We start from the raw sequence: 27668 nt of genomic DNA, 5'->3' as shown, positions 1-27668 counted from the left end.
CGCTAACAGTTGCGATAATCACGGCTCTGCGATTGTACTCCGCACTGGTATGTAACATCTCAGCCATTTTGAGGTTATGAATGTTTACTAGATGCCCATAACTTTCAAGAATGCCAATCGCGACCTCTAGTGGAACTACAATACGGCGGGAAATACAAATTGAAATATGTCCAGAGATAATGCCGCACCCTGTACATTTGGATGGTGGGCTGGATGCTGATCAATAAACAGCAGAATTTTCCTGTTCTAAGCATGATTATCAAATATTTCTGAGGTCATCCATGATCCCGAATTTGCAATGTTTTAACATGTTTGAAGCACCTAGAACTCTTTGATTTACCAACTACTAATGGCTGAAGTTTCTTACCTCCTTCTGCATTTGTGATTAATAAGATAATAATTTTTTAAGATTCTGTGGATGTGCCGCGACAGTAACTTTTACTGGAGTCATCCGCTATGTGTGCATTAAAATGCAACAATTTCAGAGTGTAAAAATCATTCGTCTTGACTGGGATTAAAATCCAGATCCCTCGATGTCCGGCCGAGTGCTTTAGCCGGTTAAGCTATCGAGGCATCCTCTTACACTTTGGGGACTTTATTGGAACAAGATGATGTGAAAAAATACCAAACATACAATGTCTCAGGCATTTGTAGTTGTGCGCAATACGCCACAGTCCACGTGGTTAAAACCAACTTTAAACACTAAGGGTGTTTGACCTTTGACAAATTCCACAAAACTGTGGGAGATGCTGCGATAGTAACTTCCAACAGAATCATCTGCTATAAGTGCATTAAAATACAATAATTTCAAAGCGTAAAAATCATTTGCCTGGACTGGGATTCGCACCTGGTCGATCTCCAGCAAATTCAGGACAAGGCAAATGAATTTTACACTCTGTTTGTTGCCTAATAAGCCTTTGTTTCCTCAGCATCTCTTCTTATCATTGTTCCCCTCTGAAGCACAGTTTTTTGGCTGGCAGCACTTAAAAAAGTAAGTCTTGTTTGTACTGGCAACAGTTTTTGGGCTAAATTCTTCAAGAAGATCATTCAATTATGACACCTTCCAATGAGTTGCAATCTCAAAATCAACACTTACTTTTATCACACACATTCTTGTGTACAATAAGGTGCCTATTTTAAAACCTACCCAACCAACCATTGGATGCTGTGAATTCTTTGATCCCCATTCTTGCGGAAATGTGCAAGACTTTTTCCCTTTTAATGTCACCATTCCCAGGAATATTTTATGATATGAACTTTAAAACCATTATCACTAATCCTTCACTTGGAATTCTTGACATATTTTCTCTTCTTAGACAAATATTGTATCCCCACGGTTTAGCATGTTTCAGAATCTAATCACAATTTTTCACTATAGCATTTAGTGTAGAGGCCTACAATAGTAGATGTTTTGCCAGAACAACACAGATTCCAACATGAGCGTTGACTTGTTCCAAAATTCTTAATTTTGTCCTAAACTGAAAAATTTCTCTTTTTGAGTGATTGACAATACCTTAACAAATGAGAATCTGAGCTACCTTGCTGTTCAACTAGTGCAAACAGTCATCCAACTTCAAATTTTTTTTTAAGAAAATAAAACTATTTTCGGTTCAGTATAGTCTTGATGATATTTTTATATATTTTCACCTTTGCCAGGAGTCTTTTCTGAACTGCCTCAATTGATCAGGTGATGGATAACCTTCCCTTATACTAGTTTGATTTAGATGAAACCTGGATTCCTAAACCTATAATTTAAGTTGTTGTCGGCGATGTTACTGACAATGCATGAAATACTTCACTGCATTTGTTGGGCAAGGTAAGAGTAATATCGTCAGATTCACAATCTGTATTTAATTTAACAATTAATGGTTATCTCACCTTGTTGGAGCATGATAACCGGATGGGGTAGCTCGCCCAGCAAGGTACGGGAAGTGCTTAAGGTCCAACTTTTCCTCAATGCAATCTTCCATGATATCCTTGATGATAGGAGTCCACCTTGACATCTGATATGTCTGCTCTGTGATGCGCTCCTTCCGAGGAACTTGGTAGATCTTTTTACGGTTTCCCTGGCCACAACAGAATATATGAATTTATTACTACTTTTCCTTTTGTGCTCTTATCAACTCTAGATATTACCCGTATGAAAAAAAACACAAGCAAGTTCCAAGATATAAAATTTCCATTTTACAAGCTGAACCAATTCAATAAGGTATGATTTATAGAATCATTATTTCGAAATTATTTCAGACGAAGACAATTTTACAACATGAGTAAGCACAACAACTGAATTCTAAACATGGAGATATTTTAATCCAAAGAATATGTACAAGATATAAAGCTATGCCTCATTTATGAATAAGATTAGCTACAATTGATATTTAATCTTCTAAATAAATTTTCAAACGTATAAAGACTAAGCAGTAAAAATACTTTACATGCAGTTTTGTTTAGCTTTTTGGGAAAATATTTTTACAACCTTTTAATTAAGCAAAGAATAGTTAAAAAGATAGTGAAATGAATAAAAAAGTAAATGCAATGGTCGAAATAATAATATGATTATGTATACCTTAATTTAGCCATCACTTAGTGAGAACAAAATGTTAACATTTGAATTAGCAAAAACATAACACTTTTCCTGATATTAACTTTGGCCAAGTATTTGCAACATTATGAATTTTGAATAATACATTTGATTCATTAATCACATTGAAATAAGGTTTGTAGTACACTGTAACAAATTCTGCATTTAAAAGTAAAATCTTACATCAAATTTCACTCCATTACTAAACAAGATTATATTTCTGTTGAAAATAATATAAAACATCCTCTAAATAAATCTCATTTCTCTCTCTCCTCTCACCTCTAAATAATAATAATAAAACTTAACAATATACATATAAATTTTAACCGTGGGCAAAAAAAGCTAAGCACAGAAACATTTGAAATTTTGAAAGATCATTTATCACGTACTTTGTTATTAACACATTGCTAATTAATAGGAACTATAAGTTAAACACTAATTTTTCATAAGTCTGAACACTTTTAATATTTTTCTGCTACTTTTATAAGTACTCATGTTTAATTTATTTAAAAAAATAACATCAACATTGACACATTAAATAAATCATCAGATGGAAAAGAATTCTCATTGGAAAAATGTTTAGTTGTAGCCATTGCAATGCAAAAGGAAGGAGAATGAAAATACTTCAATAAGGAACCTTCAACAGGGCCTGATTAAAAAAAATATTACTTTTGTTTAACTTCTTCAGGATCAATTTTTTCTTTGGAAAATGGCACAAATGGCATTTATGAGTGAGTTCAGTTTTACAGTGTTCCTGATAGAAAGCATTATTGACACAACTTTTATTTTAAATATTTTTATTTTTGCATTAACTTAAAAGCTGATTCTAATTTTACTTGACTGATTTAATAGACCTTCCACATAAAAATGAACTCCGGGAAAAAACCATAATATTCAACGGAGACAAATTCTACATTTAACTTCCCAAACTCTGATTAAAAAATGACAAATGATTTGATAATATTTATGCTTACATCAATCACAACATTTAATCCAACATGAGACAGATTCGTGATGGTCTGCTTCTCCTGTGCAGTTAGCTGTGCATGCTGCACCAGTTTTGCCAGATTCTCTTCCAGGATGCCATTCTTTGAAAGAACGTACAGAAGCACTACACGCATCTTATCGTTATTGGATACAGTCTGATCTAACAGCACCGGAACAATGTTCCTCATGTGGTCCTTGATCCGCTCTCCTTCAGCATCAGTTCCCATGGCAAGATCCTAGACAACCACAGAAATGAACGAAGATCAAAATTCATTCAAAAGTTTCAGTTGAAAGAAGACTACCTAATTAGCAGATCATCACTAGGAGACACGACAAGGGTCACCTTCCTGACATACATAATATGGATAAAAAGTATTGGGATAAATTTTTTCCTGACGTGACTGCACGTTGCTGCACACTTACACCGCATAAGCCTGGTGATGGGGGGTCTCACCTTCAAAATGCACAAAGCGCCAATCACCTGCAAACATTCATTCAGGCTAGATCATGTTTTTGTGGACCCCTGTTAAGTGACTTAGTGTAGGTGCAAAAATGCCGCAACCATTGAACAATGGCACAGCATTAAATTTTGTGTTGGACTGGGGAATGGGGTACAGAGACTTTGGGCTTGATACGTCAAGTGTTTCAGTATGAAAGCATGTCAAAAACTGTAGTTTTCAAGTGGCACAAGCTCTTCAAGGTTGGTTGAGAGTGCTGAGGATGAGCCACATGCTGAATGGCCACCGACGACAACGTGCACGTGAAGTGCTCAATTCAGAGCATCAGTTAAGGTTGTGCATGATTGCAAATCATGTTGGCATTGATAAGATGAACGCACACACCATTATCACTGTAAATTTGGCAATGTGAAAGATCTGTGCTTAACTCGTTCTGAAGGTCTTGATGGATGACTAAAAGTAGAGTCGAGTGTCAGCTAGCAAAGACCTTCCACAATGGGATGTGATGATTCCCCAACCCCCTTACAGTCCCAACTTTGCACAAGCAAACTATTTCTATTCCCAAAATTGAAATCCTCTCTCAAAGGAAACCAACATGGGACCCTAAGCGACGTGGAAGAAGCTTGCATGCATACCCTTGAGGACCTTCCGGAATCTGCTTTACTGCTTCCCATTGATAAAAAACTCAAATTAATCACAAGGAAGGAAAAGTGAGAATTTCTGAATAACAGTCAATAGTTTTTTTTTAACCTTGATTCATATGAATCAAATGCAATTATATCATGGTCATATTTTCTGCATATTTCGGTTATGCTGCGCTTTTTGATTATTCACGCTTCAGCATGAATCCATAACCAAGGACAATCAAGAGTTAACTGCAGTTGTGATATGGCACACAAAACTTCTACATACCCTTATAATAAAAGAAATAGTATACACAAGCACCGCTTGAAGGTTAAAGATTCTTAACATCTCCCTTATTATTCTTCAGATCACTGAAGTTAAGTAATTTTGGGGTCAGACAAAGGTGGAATGGGCGGTGCTCATACCTTTACCTAGGTGATCATTTTCCCTCTAATTGTGACAGGCAAGCAAAACAATGTAAGTTGATCCAATAGACCACCAGGCGTGCGTGCCCAAGAAACTTGCCGAAGGACCCCTCCCCCCCCAATACCTATAATCTATCTGTAAATAAATGCAATTGAAGGGTGTGAACAGCAAGTACAAGGTAGAACCAAATTTTTGATAATTAGCTATTTTAACTAAATTAACCACCAATGTTGAAGTTATCAGAACTGAGAACCATAAATGAGAACTGAAACTAAGAACCAAACACGTGGCCAAAAAAGTAGAAACAATACACCCATGATTTTATGCATCACACCAGGAATTTTCCTGTTTTTCCAGGATGAAATTTATTTCTCAAGGACTAAAAGTCATTTATCAAAGGTTTCAGAAAATATTTTTCTGTTTCTACACTGCATCCATTATTCCCTCAAACATACATCCTTCAAAACAGAACTAAGAGTGAACATCACATAAGCATGGTTGGCAAAAATAATTTTACCATTTCACTGTCCCATGAGGTTTAAAAAGGCAAAGAAAGTACTTGGTACTTGCTACCACAGCTACACTCTCCCAGGAGAAAAAACATGTACTATTCTAAAATTTTCTATCCAATAAAATGGTTTGTATAGTATTATCCCATTCCAGTCTTTTCCAATGATTAAAAAATCCAAATTTGCTAATCACCTTAAAATGCAAAACAGTTAAAAGGTATTTGCACATACCTGCTCAACTTTACACAGTTTGTCAACATAGCCTTGGTATGCTTTCATGCAGTCCTCTGCCAGATGGAGATGAGTTGAGTACTTGCTTAGTTCCTTTTGATATTGGGGCATTTTCTTGATCATTTGAGACAAATCACGCATTGACTGTTTGTCACCTTGAGGCATTCTCTTCGAGTCAATAAATTTCTTCAGATTTTTGGTGACATTTCTAGAAAGAAATTCTTAAGATAAGATGATTAAAGAAACACATTTCTAGGATAACTGGAAAGAATCATAACTAACAAAAGGTTTACATAAAAATCCATAAAATGACAAAAAATACTTTTCCCAAGATCTGTTTTCACACTGTCTCGTTAAATTCAGTCATTAGTCAAGATAAACTTTAACTTCAATTGGAGATTACTGAAAAAATTGTATTTTATTAACAAATAAGATTGTTCATTACTGAAAGTGACTTGTAAAAATGGAAAATCAAGCAATATCTTTCAACAATTAATTTTGTAATGAGACATGATGAACCCTGATAATATAAATAAAAATTCCCTTACTCAAATCCAGACAGTACCAACTGGAAACTGCTCAGCATGACTTCATGCTACCCTATCTATATTTCTCACAGTGCAAAGAGCATCTTCAAAAATCAAGGGGACATACCATACAACATGGCTATGAAAATTTTTCAGCTCCGTGTGAGTTCTCTTTACTGGAGGAATTCTTTAATTTACAATCTCAGGGTCCCAAACTGTTGTTCATTACATTGTGGAACTCATTCTGCGAAACTTAAGCCTTCAGCCCTCGTGTAGGAACGACTTTTTATAATTGCTACCTGAACTTTGGCGGACCTAGTTCATTGGTAGACTTTAGAATGGTATATGGTACATGATTAAAATGGTTTATCAGACACACCATATAATTACAATTCATCAGGCATAATAACTTAATTAATAAAAAATTAAGGAGCTTTTCTGGTATGTTTAAAACAATAGCTAATTTGATCTAAAAACCCTGAACAACAATGAACTGTGCTAGTTTCCTTTTGTAAATTTTAGCAGTTTTGACAAAATACTTGGTCACATGTTCTCAGGCATGCTTAAATTACACTATCTGCAGAAGAGACATGCTTTCATGTATAACTTACTCTTCTTCCAGAAGTATTTAAGCATATCAGTGCTAACAGTTTAATATTATATTGCCAATGGTAAATGAATTAAACTTAATTTTATTGGAGGTAGAAGGATTCTATATATGAATGAAGTTGACCTACTTAACAGGAGCTATAGATATGCTTGTTAAGACTCAGCGGGCATGATTCTCGAATTTCGTGACCTCATAATAAACCTCTAGCACTACATGGTCTCACAGAGTCCGGTTCATGTGGCTGTCCTAATTAAGCGGGTCCAGATTTGCAAGGGTTTAACATTCAAAGCATAACTCTCATTTTCTTACCCATTTAAATGGCATCCTTAGTTATCTCAATTCACCCTCAGAAAAGTTAAAAAATATGGTTCCAACTTGAAACACATAAGTTAAGGGATAAAAATACATAATATCATAAATTAAATGTAATCAGAGAAGAAAATTTTAAGAAATTAAGTTGCTAAGTAATGCAAATCATAAATGTATTCATTTGTTCATTAGGAACATAAAAATTTCCAATATCTGTTGAAAACCTTCGTTTTGGCATTACCTATCCTTCTCAAGTACATAATGAAACATAATTGATCATAATAATGATAAATAATTATTCCTTAGAGCCCAAATTGATGTTTTCACATTGTCTGGAGAACATGTGGGAGTCAGCATTTTCCCAAAGTTAAAATCTCCCTGTTGAAACATTTTTGGCTTTGATAGCAAGTAAATGAAGTGCTGCTTTTGCCAAGGGTGAAATTATTTTGCTGTTTTTCCCCCAGTTATGTAATGGACAAGTTTCACAACCCAGTGTTGGCTATTTAAAAAACTCATTGACCTCATTTTGAATTTTTTCCACAACTGATAGCACTCAACTGATACTGGCAATTCATTATTGTACTGTCTTCCCTGGTCCCCATAATTTATCAAATAAAAACCAGAAAAGTATTAAGGTTTGGTGAAATATTGGAGTAAAAATAGTTTATTTGAGTTCCTATACTCACTGATAAGTTTAATTTAAACTCTGCTGATTCGCATAAGCAATACAGTCACATATTAATGATTTCTATACTCAGCTATTAACTTCCTTTTTGAAATTTTCTTTTGAAATTAGTCTTCACTTGAACAACAATTAAAATTTAACAAGTACAGATGACCCAGAGCTAGCAACAGAGTCATTATCTGTCCATAATTTAGAAAATACAACCAAGGTTGTGAAATAGGAAAAATGTCAGAGAAAGCCATAAAAATGTTTTCAAGAAGTTCTCTCGGGTTTCCCACCGGGTCAGGTTGCAGTACACCGACGTTTCGAAGGCTGACTCTATCAGCCTTCGAAACGTCGGTGTACTGCAACCTGACCCGGTGGGAAACCCGAGAGAACTTCTTGAATACCATACGCCGGGAAAACCTGAGATCCTTCATAAAAATGTTATTTACAAGTTCTTGTTATTGGTTTCATCATTTTGTGAAATATAAGGTTGGTCCCAAAAGTATTAGGACTTATTTTTTCTCAGATAGACGGATGGACGCAAGGCAGTTTCTCTGAATAGGTTCAAGTGGGGGGGAGTTTCAGGTAAGGCTGAAGACCAATGGCATTTGGCTCTCAGCCTTTTTGCAGTTCCAATCGTTCATTTACAAAAACTCTATAATATAACATTGTTACACTACGTCATGAACAATTTATTGGAACAGCTCTAAGCCACAAGTTTTGCGTGAAACTGGGCAAAACCAGGAGAGAGACTTATAAATACTCAAGGCAGCTTATGGTGAAAACGCCATGGATGGATCGGGTGTTCTTGAGTAGCATACGTTCTTTTGGGGGGTAGAGAAGATGCTGAAGACTTGAACGTTTAGGATGCCCCTCGACTGCGAAGAGTTTTGAAAATCTGGCAAGAATGAAGGCTTTGTTAGACAGGGATCAAGGATTAATGTTCGCATGGCTTCTGAAGAACTTGTCATCCCTAAAAGTTATGTGCATCAACTTGTGATCAAAAATGCGGGAATGAGAAAGGTATTTGCGAAATTGGTGCTCCAAGTGCTCTCCAATGAGCACTTGGAGTGCCACCAGACTTCTTTCTCTTCCCCTACCCCAAACCCGTGCTTGAAGGATGTCACTATATATCAGGAAGGCATTACAACTGCCACACACGAGAGAGCTTAGCAGCATTCTGGGCACCGACTTCCAGATGGTGTACAAGGCATGGAAAACCTGCTGACAGCAGTGTGTAGATGCACACTGGGTGCTACTTCGAAGACGTTTGATTGAGCGTATCAATTCTGGCAATACATTTTTTGTAATCGACTCAGTTCTACTACTTTGGGACAGACCTTGAATGTGCTTGAAAAAGAGGGAGATAAGAGAACTTATCAAAACTATCATTATTATGGTGACCAATTACTTCAAACTGCAATTTCATGAACTTGAAAGAGCATTAAAGTTTTTTTTAATTGGCCTTAGGAAAAAAATTTACATTCACTTACCTTATTTTCACAATTAATAATGAAACATAAGCACTTGTTACTTAAATATTTATGCAATGAATAAATCATTCAAATAATCCCCTGAGATGATAACAGAATTAGTCATGCACCCTGATATTGCCCCTCACCCCGACAAAAACCCATGAGGACTTCATCCAATTTTTACGTATATGTAAGCAAATTGTAAATATGCTATTTGCTAATGGATACGGGTCCAATTCAGTTGCTAAAATTTTTAAAGATTTAATTGAAATCAAATCATTCACTTTTAGTGAATTGAATCTTGAATTTTCCCTACTTTCAACACAAACAATTAAATCAATTATGGTGGTTTAAAATAAAAATGATACCGCTCAAAAAATTAATACTTACTGTGAGACAACAGCAATATGCTGATGACGAAGTTCCACCCACAGTTCATCATTCTCATCAAGAAGAACTTCTTTTTCTGGTGCCCCAGCAGTGGCTTCATACCTTGTTAGAAAGAGAAATTTTAATATTAAGTTCAAATAGAATGATGATTTTCTCTTAAACTCATCAATACTCCAAACCCCAAAATTTCAAGTTTTTTCAAGAGCCTGAAACTAAAATTAAACGAGATAAAATGCCACACATTCGAAGCTATACAAAGCGTTTTATCGGAACATCCTCCTTACTCTCCTATTTTCTTCTCAATCTCCTGAAGTTGAAGCAGCGTCTTAGTCATCGCTGTCACTCTCTTCATCCCACAGAACAGTCCTCACTGCATTCATACAATTTCTTAAATTGACTAACGAATACGCTCAGTGGTGATTTTGTCCCAGGCTGATCATTCCTGTACTTCAGTGACCGATGGTTTCTTTACTTTTTCCCAATACAGTCATAGCTTCTCGCCAATAGCCTCTCATTATAATCCGATCTCATGATATCTATGAAACACTTATTAGTGCAATATCCAACACTTGCAATTGTGACACCATTTCTTCAGGAATAATAGTTAGCAGGCATTTCAGCCATAAGAACTAGCTAAGCTAGGCACATCTCTTACATTGACACTAACTTAATTCCTTCTGTCTAGGAAGTGTTAAACGTTAAGAATTAAAGCCCTCACAGCTAACATTATAGTAAAATATTTTTATATTAAATATTTAATATATAATATAAATAGAATAATATAATAATAGAATAATAGAAGAAGATAGGATAATATTTAATATTATCCTATCCAAAATTTTTTGTCAGCTGGAATTGGTGAGGTGAAAAAAGAGGTTTCTTCAAGTTCAAATGAGAATAAATATTGAGATTGGTCAAATTATAGAAATTTATTACTTTGAAAATTAAATTAGCGTAAAAATATCACTTTGATGCTTGTGGTGCTTTGCAAGACATATGTATTAATACTTGCCATGAAATACAGTGGTTATTGTAAATGCAACTATTCCAAAAGAGTGACATAACCCAAAATGAATAGACCAAAACGGCAGTTGAACATTCCCTTCAAATTATAACCATTCAACCCAATTTTGTTGCTTAATTACAGCAACAAGTCCCAATGATAAAAAATTCACAAACAATTACAGATTTTCAATTTGCACTTGGTATTGGCAGGTTATATAAAATACTCACTTGTAAACATCATTTTCTATTGGCAGAAGATCATAAGCCATGGCTTGAAGAGTTAGCTCATGAAGAAGGGGAGATACACAGTCAAATCCTCTGTCCAGAATAAGAAGTTGTGAGCGAGCCTTCTCAGGCCCTTCACCCATTGTCGGTTCATCAGCTTTATATGCGTCCAACTTCTGCTGCACCAACTGGGCCAATTCCACATTCTTCTCAAAGTCGCTTGAAATAAAAAAATTATGAAAGTTTTTAGCAACTATGTAAAACTATAAGGAAAGCTATGAGAACAGGTCAGTTTACTTGACTTTTAATGATGGTATGATCAAAGGGCTTTACATTGAGTACTTGCACAGTATCTTAAGAATCAATAGATCAATTTTAATCCATGATAACCTTATGACTTTCCTTTGCATGGTTTTCTTATTATTTTGATCATAATGAAAACAAATCATTTTCTATTCGCCATGAGGTGACATTGGTTTATTCAGCTCAAAGTGAACAAAAAAGGCTTACTGTCTACCATGGAATCCAAATGCAAAAACTTGGTAAACAAATGTACAAAACAAAAGTAATTATAGAAAAATTAAAAGAGTAAAAAGAATGGTGAGAAATAACCGTTGACTGTGCTGCATAATACAAGGGTAGGCTGAAAAGTATTGCACACATGTTTGTAGAGCACAAACAAAAACAAATAGCAAGATCGGGCAGAAAGTACATTGAAGTACAATTCTTAAGTTTCAAAATCCAACATTTATTTTTCAACACCATCACTGTTAAGGCTAACACATTTCTCCCGAGTAACAAGTTTTTTCATTTGAGGACATTCAGTCCTCGGACGATGAGGTGCAAATGATTACCCTTGAGGTGATTCTGGAGTTCAGGAAAAATATTATGGAATCAGGAAGGGAGGGAGTGGAATCAGTTCAAATTTCAGGCTTTGCAGAGCCTCTCCAGTTGCGTGTGAGGTGTTGGGATGAACATTGTGATGTTGCAAGATTATTGGCTCCAGGCTACCTTTAACACCACAAACTCAACATCGGAGGTGCATTAGAGTTTGTATATACTGAGAAGAATTTACTGTTGCCCCTTGTTCAAGAAAATTGGTCACAATAACTCTGTAAGCATCCCAAAAACACAGTCAAAAGAAGTTTTATCAACAATAATGGCTTTTCCAGGCTCACAACCATGAAATTTTACCACTCATTGACTTAACAGTAGACCTATCGACAGCATCATCACCATAAACAGCTTTTAAACAAAGATAGATCCCGGTAGGAGACACTTTTTCAGAATTTAAAACTTCGGTAACAGCATGCTGCTGAACTCGTATTGACATAGCACTAGAACACATCTCCACACTTCCGCTTCTCAAAATACAATGGAAGAATGAAACGACCTCAAACCTGCGCATGCGTGTTGAGGGATAATGTTACTTCCACATGCCACCAGGAGTGCTTCTGAAGGTAATTTTGTTTGTGGTCTACAAGCATGTGTGCATTAGTTTTCAGCCTACCCTCGTATCAGTTACAAAATAGGTAAATAGAAAAAATCAACAGTTTTATCAATTCATAATAGATGCATAAAAAAATGAACATCAAAACATCTATTAAGATATATAAAAATAGTTAGGGACCATCTGAAAATCCTAATCAGTAGATAATGCCAGCCAAACTGAAGACAATTAGTGAAGTGATTTTTTCAATATCCCAATTTGGCAGACTCCATGAAGACTATTGTAACTCATACTAAAAACATCATCAACTCACGGAACACCATAACTTGTTAAAAACTTGATTTCAGTGGTAAAATCTGTTAAATATATTAATTTCCAAAATAAAAATTATCTTACTGCGCATTCACCTCTGCAGAATTCAAAGGAAATTATGAGACAGAGTTATTGTCTTAATTACTTTTTAACTTGCACATTTAAAATAATTGATATCTTGAATGTCTATTTTTGAAGAGAGATAGAATTAAGACGATTAGCACTTATCTAGCAATTTTAAAGACGTTATGCTTTAATGAATAAATATAAAACTTAAATACCATCTGTATCTCACAGATGGGTATTCTCCAAGGGTTGCACACAAAGTGGCAATTTGCTCTGCAATCCTCTCCAAATTGGCATTTCGAGTATTAGCAAAAGCAGGGTTGTAGAAACACTGGAAAGTCTCAGGAGAGTCCAGGGAGAAGACCTTAAAATTAGAAAATCATTAAGATCAGATTAAGCAATGGGCTTAAGAAATTAAGTACTAACATAGCTGTAAAGATTTAAATTACATTTATACTCTGCTATTTACTCTTGTCCCTGAAGGAAAAGATACCTTACACATTTAATGCTTTAAGATGTCAAAAATTTTTCCACAGAGGGCTCAAGCTTTACATTTGATTTAACAGGCTGAATTGTTTGAGCCAACCAACACAACTGGTATAACATCTTATTCTAAAATGCGAGATCATGGGAGGTGAACAGTTTCAATCGAACAAATTTGACAACATTACTTTTCATTCTCCAATTGACATCATAAATGCAGTTTTGGATAAATGATAAAATTTTATGATTTTACTTTAATTATTGATACATGATCTATTTATGTATTATGCTCAGTTAGATTCATTATTTACTGTTCAACAAAGACTGTATATAAAATGTTCATTCACAAAAGTTGCACAAAAATTTAATTTCATTACTGGGTTAGCTTAATATGCAATGCTTAAGTGGTACAAGTTACATGGATTTGATTATGGTATGACATCAGCAGGTTGAACCATGTTCAGTTTGCCTATGCATTCTTCTGAGGTAGAATAACGCTTAACAATAAAAGTTTCTTCACATTAGGAAACAAGAAAAAGTCAAACAGGGATAGTTCTGGACTTATAAGAGGATAAGGAGCACACCTCACATAGAATTTAATATGATAATCATGATTTTGTGGTGGGTTTAACAGAAACCACAGCATATAAAAATATTTCTCAAGTCAATTCATTTTTTTGTGCCCAATGTGTGGGTGGCAAACAAAATTTTCAATAATGTCGATACGGTTCTTAATGTTATTGATGATCTTCCCTCTCAATGGCTGTAGTAATGCTAATGTTTATTTCTGTAAGAGCAGTGGCTGGAGCTTCAGGTGGATCCTCCGTTGAAATTGATTGCCTCCCCTCTTGAAACATGTATATCATCTTCTAGCTGTTCTATCGAGAAAAAAGACTATCCATAAGCCTTCAGTAACATTATATAAGCCTCGCTGATAATTTGATTGGTGAAAGTAATATGGAATGTCGCTTGTTACCACAATGTAGGCAAACTGAACATGAATTATCTTGCAATGGCTGACTCTGAAGCAATATTGGAGTCAAACGAAGGAATTAAAAAAAAAATTAAAAAGAATCTTACCTGACCCTCATATGGTAGGAAAGCAATATTTATCTCCTTCAGTGTTTTTATTTTTTTAGCTGCACATGACTTGCAGAGTTCATTGAATAATTCCTCTGGGCATACTGCAATTATGAAAAAGATAGTGGTAAAATTAAGATAAAATAAGTTTTAGAGGTTGGTTTTGCAGATGAATAAAGTTATTAAGAGTGTTGTTTTTCCACTTACGAAAGAGTAAAGAATAAAACTACATACGAGGTCTGTTCAAAGAGTAACGCAAATTTTGAACTTTCACGGGTAACGTATATTTGAGTTTTGATTTTTTTGGGGCGTTATGTTGGTAGTTAAGTCTCTCACATATGTCGAAAAGTTCGGCCATTTTGAATGCTCAGTTAATTGTTGACCACTGCTTTGCTTGGACATGCTTTGGCTTGTCTTCGATTTTTGCCTGTTCCAAAAAATGGATCAAAGAATCTGTATCAAATTTTCTGTGAAAAACAAAATTAAGTGCGCGGACACATTCCAAATGTTGACTGCGGCATATGGAGAAGCTACCTTGGACCGAAGCATCATTTATCGGTGGTACAAAATGTTCTCAGAGGGCCCAGAAGAAGTGAATGACGAAGAGCATGCCAAATGCCCGAGCACATCAACAACAGACGAAAGCATTGATGAAGTGAAGAAAATTGTATGGGCCAATCGTCAAATCACCAATAGAGAAGTTCCTGAGGACCTAAACAGATCGACTGACTCGTGCCATTTGATTTTTACTAATGATTTAGGCATGACACGGGTCGCTGCGAAATTTGTACCAAAATTGCTCAATTTCGACCAAAAACAGCAACGCATTAACATTGCTAATGAGGTGTTGGACTCGGTCCGTGACAACCTAAATTTGCCCTAATAGGGTCATAACTGGAACACGAATCATAGGTTTATGGTTATTACATGGAAACTAAAGCTCAATCACCCCAATGGAAGCTGCAGCACAAGCCAAGACCGAAAAAAGTGCCCCAAGTTCAGGTGAATGTGAAAGTTTTGCTTATAGTTTTCTTCGATTGCAGGGGCGTGGTGCATCATGATTTCTTTCCACAGGGTAGAATGGTAAATACGGAATATTACCTGCAAGATATGCACAATTTGCGCAAAGAAATCCACCACAAACGCCCGGATTTGTGGAAGAACTAAATTTGGCTTTTGCACCATGACAACGCCCCTGCTCACACATCGTTACTTGTGAGCAAATTTTTGGCCAAAAACAACACACTAATGATGCCGCAGCTACTATATTCCCCAGATCTGGCCCTCAGTGACTTTTTCTTGCTCCCAAAACTGAAGAGGCCCATGAAAGGATGACGCTACGATTGACGAGGTAAAGACTGCATCAAAGGATGAGCTGAACAAGATCACAAAAAATGATTTTTTTAATTGCTTCGAGGATTAGAAAAAAGGTTGGCACAAGTGTATAAAATCTAATTGGGATTCCTTTGCAGGGGACAAAATAGATATTCATGAATAAATATAATTTTTTAAAAACCACAAAAGTTGCAATACTTTTTGAACAGACCTTGTATTTGGTACATGGCAATGTACTTCAATTTGATCTATAGTAATACACCTAAAATGGCAACAACAAAATATTAACATTATAAAATTGACATATGTCACAAATAGTAGTGTCCACCAGCTACCCATGGATAAGCAACTGATTGATTACCAATGAATATGATATGCTAAAGGGAGCAGCGCATAAATACAGACAAATTAAATAATTGATGATCATAAAAAACAAATTTATTCAATACATCCCCCACTTGCTTGAATGTCAGCCTCAATTCTCAGTCTGCAGCATTCACAGGTCCCTTTTAACACAACTGTTTAAAAATCAACAACATACCAGCATCAATGGGCCAAAATACATTCCAAGGGGATCGGGATAGTGTAGCAGCTAACATACTTGCTTCCCACCCAGAGGGCCCAGGTTCGAATCCCAGGGGCAGCAGATAATTTTCAGAGGTATCCCGATCCCTACCCGAGTTGCTTTATGGAGGGCACTTTTGAGCGAGTACGCCATCTGTCAGATAGGACAGTAAGCTGCAGACTCCTTGGCACCTTTCGTTAAGAGTAGGCTAATGCTCACGCCAGGATTGCCTCTACCCTTCATCCTTTCCCGTCCATTCCTAATGGCGCAAAAAACCTCAGCTGTCGGTCACTTTCCCAAACACCACTACCTATCAATTCCAATGTTTTTACAATGACAATCCATTTGAGAGAAATTTAAAGCAGAAGAATGCCAGAATTCTATCATAATGTGGATATCTAGCATCACAATGGTGAATGTGATTCACCAAAATGTGGTGAAAACTAGAAAAAAACCAAAACATTGGGAAAAATAAAACTGATTCATGGGTCATCTCAAAATAGAACAATCAAGGGGTCTTAGAATGGTAAAATTACAAGTTTGGACCCAAAACTCTCAAAGCTTATTAATTCATGGTTTTCAAAATTCACATATCTTCAATGGCCTAATGGTTGAGGGGCAACCCTAAGAATGTACAGGATTTCTGAGAATAAAAATATTTGGTGGTGATAAATTTCATACTTCTTTCTTATATGAGAAGTGACTGTACTTTTTGGCAAAAATTAGCCAGAGCATGAAAAGATAACATTGGCTCCTAGCTTATTGAAATGTCACCACATCATGCCAGCTCATCTCACTAATTTAAAAATCTGGAAATTGATTAGTCTGGTTGTAAGGGGACAAATCATGCCAAAATGGTACGGAGTAAAAGCTCCTCATTTCTTTGCATAAATAGGGTAACAATACATCATTCTATAGGCTGGGTTTGATGTGGATAACTTACGGAAACAGCGGCTACACTATTTTATAGTTTCAGATTATTTTTTCAAAAGTTAACTTTAAAAGTACATAATTTTTTTCAGTGAACTATTATTACAAAATTCAATGGTCTTGATTTATTTATTTTGGAATTTACTTATAAAGTAAACCACTTCATTTTTTTAAATTCAGTGTTCAAAATGCCTGAAAAAATCGAATCATATTTATGCAAAGAATTTGCAAAAACCTGTGCCTACAAATGACACCACGAAGAAGAAACTGCCCATGCACGTAAAATGGCATATAATACAAATAAAATCCAGTTACAGCTGTATGGATAAGTTGGTCAAGCGAAGCCAAGCAAGGCCATTTATATTCTTGACAAGAATCCTCTTCACTCCATTGATTCAATATCTATGGGTTATTTTTCCAGATAAAGGAAGGGATTTCCCTATTCAATATTTCTGTCTTTAAATGTGCCCAAAAGCTAAAAACAGACAATTTGACATGGCCAGAATGGAAAATGCAGTTCTAGAAAAGTATGATCTGAAAATAGAATTCAGAGTGACACATGAATACAAATCTATATTACATCTCTGTGAGTATTTACTTTCATATATACCACATGGTTGAGATGGTAATACTTGGAAGGTAGCAGTAGGTACATCAAGCATGACAAACAAAAATGAAAATGAGTGAAGAGGCATATATTCTTGAGAATGTATAAAAATTATAATTGATTATAATTATACATATAATCAAATGTAATTATTACTGCAATTGAATATAATACATACAAAATATCCTGACATCCAGAACAAATAGACTAAAAAAGTCTGTACAATATTATTAATTAAAATGAGGAATTCCGTACGTAGTTACACATAATAATTCATAATCCTTGGGTGTGGTACAACAGACACAACAGCTACGACAAAGCACCTCATGTCGGGGTGACTAAATTATGCCCAATGGCTACACTTTACTTATTTTATATACTTTGTATTATTCATTTTTATAAATAAATAAAAAAGATGTCTATAAATCATATTCATATTTTCTAATATATTTTATGAGTTTGAGGTAAACTTTAACATTAATCACGGTGCCACAATAGTATGTAAAATACAAAACTACATTTGCATTCAATGATAGCTAATTAGGTAAATAAAAAATAAGGAGTTGAAATGTGACTAAAATATTGGATCCATAATTGGCAAATTTCATGTAAGATAAGGGCAGTTCATATTCGTTCCAACCATGGATTAGACTCTTTTCACAACAAATTGAACCAATTCATTTAGGATACAATACCTTCAGTGAAGTAAACATGAGCTCCTCTGTACATTGTACGATTTGGACTGTTGAAGTCATTCATCAAGGAATGGACTGATTTCTCACATGGTGTGACAAGGTAAACAGCCTCCATTGTTGGCAAGGGCTCCCTTTTCTTGTGAATGTCTTCTACAACTGAAAGAGTGAGAAGATATCATTTGAAACTTAAATCACACCATTATCAAATATTAGATAACTGTATTGTAAAACAGAACTCAAATTATTCCATTAATTGAAATATTTTGACTTAAATGCCTTTTCATTCAGATTGACCATATTCTAATAACTGGACAAATGTCACCCAGTGTTAAGCCAACACTTGCAGTCAAAGCTTATGAGTAAATGTGCAAAGCAACCCTTATCTCAAAATTAATTCTTAATTAATAATACAAACAATGAAATTCTAGAACTCACTTGTAATCCCTTCGGCAGATATTTCATGCATTTTGCAGCATGCTGAAACCATCCTCATTGCAAGCTGATCAACAACAAGTACACGCCATTCCACCCCTCCTGGCTGCCCTTTTTTTTTTAATTTGATGGCTTCATTCATAATCTCTGTAAGGAATCGTATATCTCTTTATGGAGGTGATAGTTGAAATCAACATTTTTCTCACACTGGGGAATATAATGAAACCAAAACAAAAAGGATGGCATCATACGGTGTCATTGCTTACTTTATCATTGACTTTGATGTGTCTTACATCTTGAGTTTCATTTGCCGTGATAGCCAAACAAATTAAACATAACATGAAAAAAGACATTACCGAATAGCTTTCTCATTCAATGCCCGTAAAAATACCTTAACTATTCACCAAAAAGTTATTTAGGTTAAGTGGGTCGCGGTAGTCCAGGGGGTAGAGCGTTGGACTACTGATTACTGTGTGTATGTGCTATGCATTAATAAAGAAGATGGGCTGTCTTGTGTCAAAACCTCTTCACATCCAACATAAAATATATTAAATTATTGAGGCCTCAACATGAATTCAGGGAATATATTAACACAAATTTATTAGAATCACTAACTGCATCATTTTTTTCTTTTCCCTCTCCATATGCCTCGGGAAGTTGGTGAACCCCTTTGGATTCCGATAAGCCATTGGCTTGTCATTAGGTTTCCTAGGGGCTGACCCACCAGAGTTGACACAAAACCCAAGCCTAAGGTGGAATTAGTCCAAGTGACCTTATCATCAGCTGGCAAGCACATTAACCACCTGGCTAACACAGCCAGTAAAGTCGAGGATAATGACATAGGCAAAACAACAGTGCAAACATACATAATTCTCTTTCCTAATATTATAAATGTACTTTTTCACTATTTTTGGATGAGCCAGATATTTCTTGCCAGGACCATATTTATCTTGCATATGAATTTGAAGCACCTTTGCATCACCCAAAGTTAATTAACTTTAGGGACAGGCACTGAAAGACAAAATTTTATGAACGCCCTAAATTTCCAATGTGAAAATATCAGTTTCACTTGTGAGAAAGAACAAAGTTGTTTTCTAGATATCACAGTGTCGAGAAAGGGACAGGGCTTTGAATTTGCAATTTTCCAGAAAAAAACCACCACAGACATCATCCCCTTCAACTCCCACCATCATATATCTCACAAGCTTTCCACTTTTCATTTCCTACTAAACAGACTGTTGGCCATTCCTCTTTCCAAAAATAATTTTGCCCAAGAACTTAAAACGATTAAAGATTTAGCAATGCAAAATGGCTACAAAACAAATGTAATTGAAAAAATACAACAAAGAAAACATTTCTTTAAAGCAAACAATCTTTTTTTTAAACCAGTTAATATGAAGGGAAAAGGTTACAAATTGTGTAAACTCCCTTATTATGATGTAACAATTTCAGAGTGTAAAAATCATTCACCTGATTTTTACACAGTGAAATTCTTGCATTGAAATGCACACTAACGGATGACTCCGTAAAAAGTTACTGTTGTGGCATCTCCCACAGTTTCTTTGGAATTTCCCTTATTTTGGTTTGATTTCACAAAAGATAGTCAACCTCTTTCCTAGGGAAAAATTTCTAATAGCTTTTTACAATACAAATAACTGAAAATCATTCTTGAATACTACGAAAGACAAAGTAGAAAAACAAAATAGAAGTGGCATTTATAAGTTAACTTGTAAGGACTGTAGTGCTATAAACATAGGCCAATCAGGGAGATCATTAAAAACATGGGGGGAGGAACATAAATGCTGTTTCAGAATTTGTGACCACAAGCAATCTCACTTCGCCAAACATCTATGGGAAGAAAGTCATGGGAGTGATTTCAACCCGGAGGGCACTTTGAGTGAGTATGCCGTCCGTCGGATGGGACGTTAAGCTGCGGACCCCTTGGCACCTTTCGTTAAGAGTAGGCTAAGATGCCGACGCCGGGTTTCTCTCCCCCCTTCATCCTTTCCTGTCCATCCCCTATGGCGCAAATGACCTCAGCTGTCGGTCGCCTCCCTTAATACTACTACTACCAGGTGTTATCTAAACACTGACACTGAGCATATAAATATATGAGTGGAGAACAAGGACTTAAAAATTAAATGAAAACATAACTATCTAATTTCAATGTAAGCAACAACCTCAGGTCAAACTTATCTCAGGTCAATTTACAACAAATCCCAATAATTCTTGTTATAAATAAATTTGTTAACTATTAAGAAACTGTATTAAAATCTTTGAGTCATTATTGATTGAAATCTAAAACAGAAAATTCTTTACAAAACATCAGGAGTAAATACAATTGAGCACTCCACCAGGTAAAAAATATTTTACCAAAAATGTACGTTAAACAGTTGAAAACGCCATTATTTTCCATTCATTGGATTGAAGCAGTAGCATGTTAAGCAAAGTTGATGACGAAACTAACAATGGACTACAGGTGACAAGGAATGCTGCAGTGTGACTTGTGCAAGATTTGATATGGTGGAATCATGTAACAGCCTCATATAACAAACTAAAACAGCCAAAAATAAGATTAAATATGTGTACATCTCTTGCCCCAACCATTTCATCTGAAAGCACAAATTATTTAAATTAAAAGTAGTTTTAATTGTACAATGATAATACTGAACGAGAATTGTTATGATTAATTATTAATTTAACATATCTAATATGATTCCTTGTTACGCATTGTTGTTGTCGCATAAAAGTTGATTCCTTTTTTTTGTTTGCTAATTAACCATGTATTTTATGCTAACAAATTACTGTAAAAAGGAATCTGGTCAGAAGATTTTGTTAGATCAGTGTTAGTTCCAAAAAAGGTTAAGGCTACAACATGAGATCACTACAGAACAATAAGCATGATTTTGCATGCAGCTTAAGTGTTTCTCAGGATCATAAACAAAACGTAGGAGAGTAAGGAAAATGATTACTAAGGAGATGATCAGTTTGGTCCAGGAAGGGGGGAGGCACTCGTGATGCCACTGCAGTAATGAGATCACTAATCGAGAGGAATGTAAAACACAATTGGGAAGTATTTTCTTGTTTTGTAAATTTAAAAAAGGGTTTGATAGAGTGAATTGGGAACAATTAATGAATATATAGTATTGCAGAAAATAAGAATAGATTGAAGGAACAGGAGGCTAACCCATAACCTCCACGTCTCAGACTGCTCAGGTGAAAGTGGGGGATTGAGAGTCGGAATGGGCAGTATTAGAAAGAGGCAGGGTTGCCCATTATCACTAGTGCTGTTCAACATATACGTGGAGGAAATGATTGAAGAGGCATGGGAAGAACTGGAGATAAGAATGAAAGTCAGCAGGAAATTCTTAATATCAGGTTTGCTGATGATCAAGCTCTAGTTTGAACCAGCCAAGGGGTTGTAGCATTGCTGAGTGAATTTGAAATTCAATGCAATAGATATGGGATGAGAATCAATATAAGTAAAGGAACTGCTGTTTCCCAGAAGGAGAAAGTCTAAGCTTAACATTAAAATTGGAGAGTACAACTAGAGAGGGTGGAGCAGTTTATGTATCTCGGAAGTGTTTTGAAACAAAATAGACAAAATAGTAGGGAATTGACACCAGGGATGTTGAGTAAGGATGTTGCGAAGAGGCTCATTAAAACTGTAATATGGAGCATAGTTATGTACGGTGCAGAAAAATGGTCACTGAAGCAGGATGATAGGTGTAGATTGGAGGCTTTTGAAATATGGGAGTGGGAAAGAATAAATAAGGTTGATTGAACAGAAACGAAAACAAATGAGGATGTGCTCAGCATTAAGGGGAGCAGAGGGGATTTTTGGGAGAATTCATTGCAGGAGGCAGGAAAAATGGATGAAGGGCGTATTGATTGGCAGCAGGATGCTGAACACTGATAGAGGGGGATAATTTTAGGAAAATGAGGAAGGGGTATGAATAGGATAGGGATGTTGGGAGGGATGAGGGGAGGAAGGAAGTACACAAAGATGAAGAGGGACCAGTTGTAGAGTAGAATGTTGGGTTGTATTTAGTTAGGAGAAAAATATTTATTTGGTTGTGATGTCCATCCAAAGCCCACCCTGACCAATGGATTACCTAATAAAAATATTAAACAGCATGTGAAGTTCACCAACTTCCCTTATGCTTATCACAAAATTCTGTTTCACAATTAGAGATTAAATCAAATCATATCGTGCAAATTGAAATTTTACATCCTAAGTACTGCCAAATTTAAAAACAAAGAATGAAATAAATTTAAAATAATAATCATTTTGGTGTGGGTCCTGCTAGTCCAGGGGGTAGTGCGTTGGACTACTGACCAGAGGGTCCCAGGTTCAATTCCTGTGCAAGTCTCTGATCACCTGCATCTCCTCCCAAGCTATGTAATTTTTTAGGGTACCAGATCTTCCTGGGAAACCATAACCGGCACAGGGAAAGGAACTGGCACCCCTACCCTGATGTGCGAATTTCTAACGCCGTCGGGCTTAGTACTGGGTGAACTCTACCATCACCTACGAAACCGACCTTCGGGTTGATTACTGCATTTATGGTATTTTTAAATCATTTTGGTAGTTCCTGTGAGGTGAATGTACGTGTGCCCTTGAGGAGATGAACACATGAATTTCACCTAATTCATCAGAAAATAAATTTACCTTCCTTGTAAGTAAATAATTTACTAAAGTGGAAGGGATACAGTTGAACCTTTCATTGAAAAGAAGTTAATGCAATGTTTTTATAGTTAGAAACGACAACCCATGGTTGAAGAAACATGGCTTGCTGCTGCCTGGCATGTAGATTTTGAGTTGTTTCTTGCCTCCACTTTCTCCTTCTAATCCACCTCATGAGAGGACCCTGTTTACTCAAATAGCATGAACTATTTATTTCTACTGGTGTTTACCATCACTCTAATCACATTAAGTTGGGTTACATTGAGGTGCATGACCAAAAACATTTATAGAAAACATTACTTCACACCCAACCACTTTATCAATAATTGCTGCCGGGGTGTGGGGAAATACACATGTGATTGGCACAACACTAAGATTAAATTGAACAGACCAGCAAACAAAACATTTTAAAAATATTCAAATGAAAATAAAATTACGGATTGATTGAAAGATGCTTTTTAGTTACAACCAATTTTCTGACCTTAACTAAATATCAATAAACCCACGCATACATAAAAATCTATCATTATCTGATACTGATGAGGTGGTCAATGATTGTGAAAATAAATGATGGAATGTGATAAAATTATTACAGAATTTCTATATAATATTCTACCCAAGGAAAGCACATCAAATTATATTTAAAAATCTGAAAATGGTCCAATAGCTTGGGTAGTGTCAAGACAACACTTGAACGCATTGGTCTCAAACATTAGATATAATGGTTTGAAACCCCCCCAGTATTTCCTGCCATTTTTAAGAATGTATAGAGGAAAAATCCCAAAAGAAAGCAATGGTGAAAACAAGAGTTATTTACCCATACTCAACGTAACCGTGATATTTCCTATGAATAAAAGATCTATTCTAAAAGGATTCTCATGATTTTTCACCGCCCTCTACATGGAAAGAAATAATCTAAGGATACAGAATCGAGTTAATTTAATCAACTATCCCAATACCATTGCATTTCATCATATTACTGACATGTACCTGAAACGAAGCTGAAAGGATCTCACAAACGATAAACCCGGGCAGAAATATTTCCTATCATTGACTTGACTAACTAACATTCACCCTCGTAATTGACTACTTTCATGGTAACAAGTTAAGTGAGAGTCTCATAAATTCGGCATAACGATGAAAAAATGGACAGCTGAGCTTGCGCTTGGATTTATTTGCAGCGACTACGACAACCAATGCAAGTTCATACAGCATAAAAGCCATATACATAAAATGAATAAAAAAAATCAAACATTATAGTATTGACAATTCGGTGAAAATTATGTCATTGAGGTACCTAAAAATTAAATTACTGCGAATTAATATTTCCAATATATATTAATATCAATGCATTCTAAGAATTATAATGTCAGGAGTTCCCATTAATTACAGCAGTCTCTCGTAATTATACTATGGAAGTACGCACAGAAAACTAAACTCATTTGCAATTTTATTACATGGCCAAACTGCATGCATAACTGTATTTTATTCTATAAATACAATCAAAACCCTTTTTCGGGGCTAATTTATTTCCATTTCTAGCATTGCCACCCTAAAAAATAATGTTTACTCCGTGGTAAAAATGATTTGAAACATAAAGCATTCGCTAAAAAATAAATGGAATCAAGATAATGAATTATTAGGATTATTACACATGACAGTATAAATGTAAGTTTTAACAAAAATAAGCTTCGAAGGCTGAAACGATTGACTTTTTCAGACACAAAGGAACAGCAAAACAATTTCGCATGATATAATCCCTGGACACATCATCTCTAAGATGGTCGTACCCTCCCAACCACTCGCAAGTATTGATTACTCGGCTGACGTCAGTGTTCACTTGGAAACTAGCCAGCCGCTTGTTCATCGATCGCATTGGTATCTCGAATTGTCACATCAAAGATATGCGTAGCACAAATTTCCACCATAAATTTAACTTGGTGAAATTTAGCAAACAATAAGGCACAAATGAAAGCGAACATTGGGAATGTTCGACATTAACATATTCCTTATTTTACAAGGTCTGAGACACGAGTGGCTTCGAATGACCTTAAAATTACGTCAATTACTAGAAAACTTAAGGATATTCACAGGACAATCGATCAGACAATATTCTCTTGTCATTAGCTCTAAGTATTTCTCCCTTAGCCTAGCTCTCACTAAAATAGTAACTTATAGATATTGAATTCAAAATTGAAATATGCCTAGCAAATTTTATAACAAGTACATCATACTCATACGCATGTTAAAATGAAACCTCCATATACTGTATGAAAAGCTTTAGGTGTTAGATAATAATCAATGTTATCTACTAACATTACATGGGCGTACCAGCTAAAGAGTAACTCTTGAGAAATTATGGTCATTAGGACCACCATGAGTAACAAAATGGATTTCTAAAATGAAAACTTACTTTGACCAACCAATGTTTTGAGTGACATCGTTGCACAATGAATTTACACTTCACAAACTACTGGAGAAAACACACAAGATATTCCACACAAAAAAGATGGCAGATACACTTCGGCTGCCGTGGTCTACGACACATTGAAGACAGTGCCATCTACAGAGGCTGCAGTATGAAATTCGTTTAGAAAAAGTTTCATAACAAAAGGAGTTACTTATAGGTCGACGTACGTTTAGTCGGAAATTATTTAAGGGGCAATAATAACAACAACTATGCGTTTACTACCGATTTACAAGTGTAACCTCCTAAAGTACGTTGATTTTCATGTCCCCTGCCGAACGTTGTCTTTTTTTGCCTGTTCTTTCGGTCGGCAGAAGTTCGAGCACGGGAATCCGATAGAATGTCTTGGCTTTACTTACTACCCAAGGTAAATTTTTAAGTCACTACATCTACCACAGGAGAGGTGTATCGCTCCCACTTGTGCCCACTTAGAATAATGATAGTTAGTCTGATATCTGTAAGATTGTTTAGACTAGTGTTCAGGGTTGCATGAAGCGCGTTGATTGGCATTTTTGCTATTGTCAGGATTGTGGAAAAAGTCGTTGAAAAGATTTATTTTTAGTCATTTTTGAATATAATGACTGTTATTTTCTCGTCAAAATATTGAGAATTTATATGAAAAGAATTGTACATGTTTAACTGATGTCATTTTGGGTGGTCGTTCTTTGTCATTGTTCGGCTTGCCATCAGGAATATTCTTGGTATCTGAGTAATTAATAATGAAGTTGTTTTAAACCATAATCATTAGTAAACCTCATTCGAACCACCAACCTACAGTATTCCCCAGAATACAATTATTCCCCTTGTACTAGTCAGAAAGTCAAAATCGTTTATTAGCACTTCCAGGATAAGCTACCTAATACCGTTTTCCTTATTTGTTAGATGAGTTGTGCCCGTTATTATACAACTTTCAGGGTGATTACTGTTGTTTGTATCGTTGATCATTATTGTAATTTTTCATTCGTAGGTTTCCAAATCACAAAGACCCACCAGTACAACCAAGTAAAGTCTTCATGGTGAAACGAATCAAGCCATTAAAAGGCACTTTATACTGGGAGAAACATATAATGAAAGAATTAAAACTGGATGGAAAGGTTCGTATTTTTAATCTCCTTGCCATGTATCTTAAATATATGTTGTAAATATATTATAATTTTGCAGCATCAAGACGTCGTCATTATGAAGAATATACCAGAAAGCAATGCGAGATTATGGCAAGTGAAGCATTTAGTTCAGATTACACCAATTGTATTCCCCAACGGACCGCCGGGAGAAGAAGACGTGGGTAGTACTTTCCTGAAAGAGAACGGTGAATTGCTTGTGTCGAAGCGACTTAAAGTAGACCCAGAGCGCTTGGAAGTTTCTGAAGAAAAGGAAAATTTGAAAATGGATAAAGATACCATACGTAAACAATGCCGTTTAAGGTGGCTTAATCCATGGCAAACGTAATGAGAGGTCCGATGACTTTATTGAATGTTAATAAAATAGCTTGATGTATGTAATAAAGTTTTTTAAATTAATACTTGTTTGTG

At 35.5% G+C, this 27668-nt stretch overlaps 2 protein-coding genes across 2 annotated transcripts in view; one reads left to right on the top strand and one right to left on the bottom strand.

Annotated features, from left to right (window-relative positions):
* Positions 1-26220, bottom strand: part of Rop (Syntaxin-binding protein Rop) — a 35576-nt gene extending 9356 nt beyond the window's left edge. Inside the window, exons 1-10 of the mRNA XM_071586913.1 lie at positions 26083-26220; positions 18986-19129; positions 18551-18706; positions 14419-14522; positions 13071-13219; positions 11031-11246; positions 9798-9899; positions 5817-6024; positions 3556-3804; positions 1879-2066 (exon numbers count right to left, since the gene is read on the bottom strand). Coding sequence (XP_071443014.1) covers positions 1879-2066; positions 3556-3804; positions 5817-6024; positions 9798-9899; positions 11031-11246; positions 13071-13219; positions 14419-14522; positions 18551-18706; positions 18986-19129; positions 26083-26110 — 1544 coding nt within the window. The 5' untranslated portion in view covers positions 26111-26220. The remainder of the gene's footprint in view (positions 1-1878; positions 2067-3555; positions 3805-5816; positions 6025-9797; positions 9900-11030; positions 11247-13070; positions 13220-14418; positions 14523-18550; positions 18707-18985; positions 19130-26082) is intronic.
* Positions 26221-26262: 42 nt separating this feature from the next.
* Positions 26263-27656, top strand: mRpL30 (mitochondrial ribosomal protein L30). The gene is made up of 3 exons (XM_071586914.1): positions 26263-26503; positions 27104-27230; positions 27298-27656. The coding sequence occupies exons 1-3, from the start codon at positions 26349-26351 to the stop codon at positions 27583-27585; spliced, it is 570 nt and encodes a 189-aa protein (XP_071443015.1). The 5' UTR covers positions 26263-26348; the 3' UTR covers positions 27586-27656.
* Positions 27657-27668: the final 12 nt, after the last annotated feature.

This window comes from Hetaerina americana, unplaced genomic scaffold (genome assembly GCF_022747635.1).
Source record: "Hetaerina americana unplaced genomic scaffold, ioHetAmer1.1.p SCAF_1, whole genome shotgun sequence".
Lineage (NCBI taxonomy): Eukaryota > Metazoa > Arthropoda > Insecta > Odonata > Calopterygidae > Hetaerina > Hetaerina americana.
The sequence above is the reverse complement of the archived record's forward strand: the minus strand, read 5'-3'. Positions and strand labels throughout refer to the sequence as shown.

Excerpts from the sequence above, each read along its gene's own strand:
- mRpL30 (XM_071586914.1), top strand. The coding sequence starts at position 26,349 with ATGCGTTTACTACCGATTTACAAGTGTAACCTCCTAAAGTACGTTGAT. Across the intron at positions 26,504-27,103 it reads GGCTTTACTTACTACCCAAG|GTTTCCAAATCACAAAGACC; the intron begins GTAAATTTTTAA and ends TTTCATTCGTAG. Across the intron at positions 27,231-27,297 it reads AATTAAAACTGGATGGAAAG|CATCAAGACGTCGTCATTAT; the intron begins GTTCGTATTTTT and ends ATAATTTTGCAG.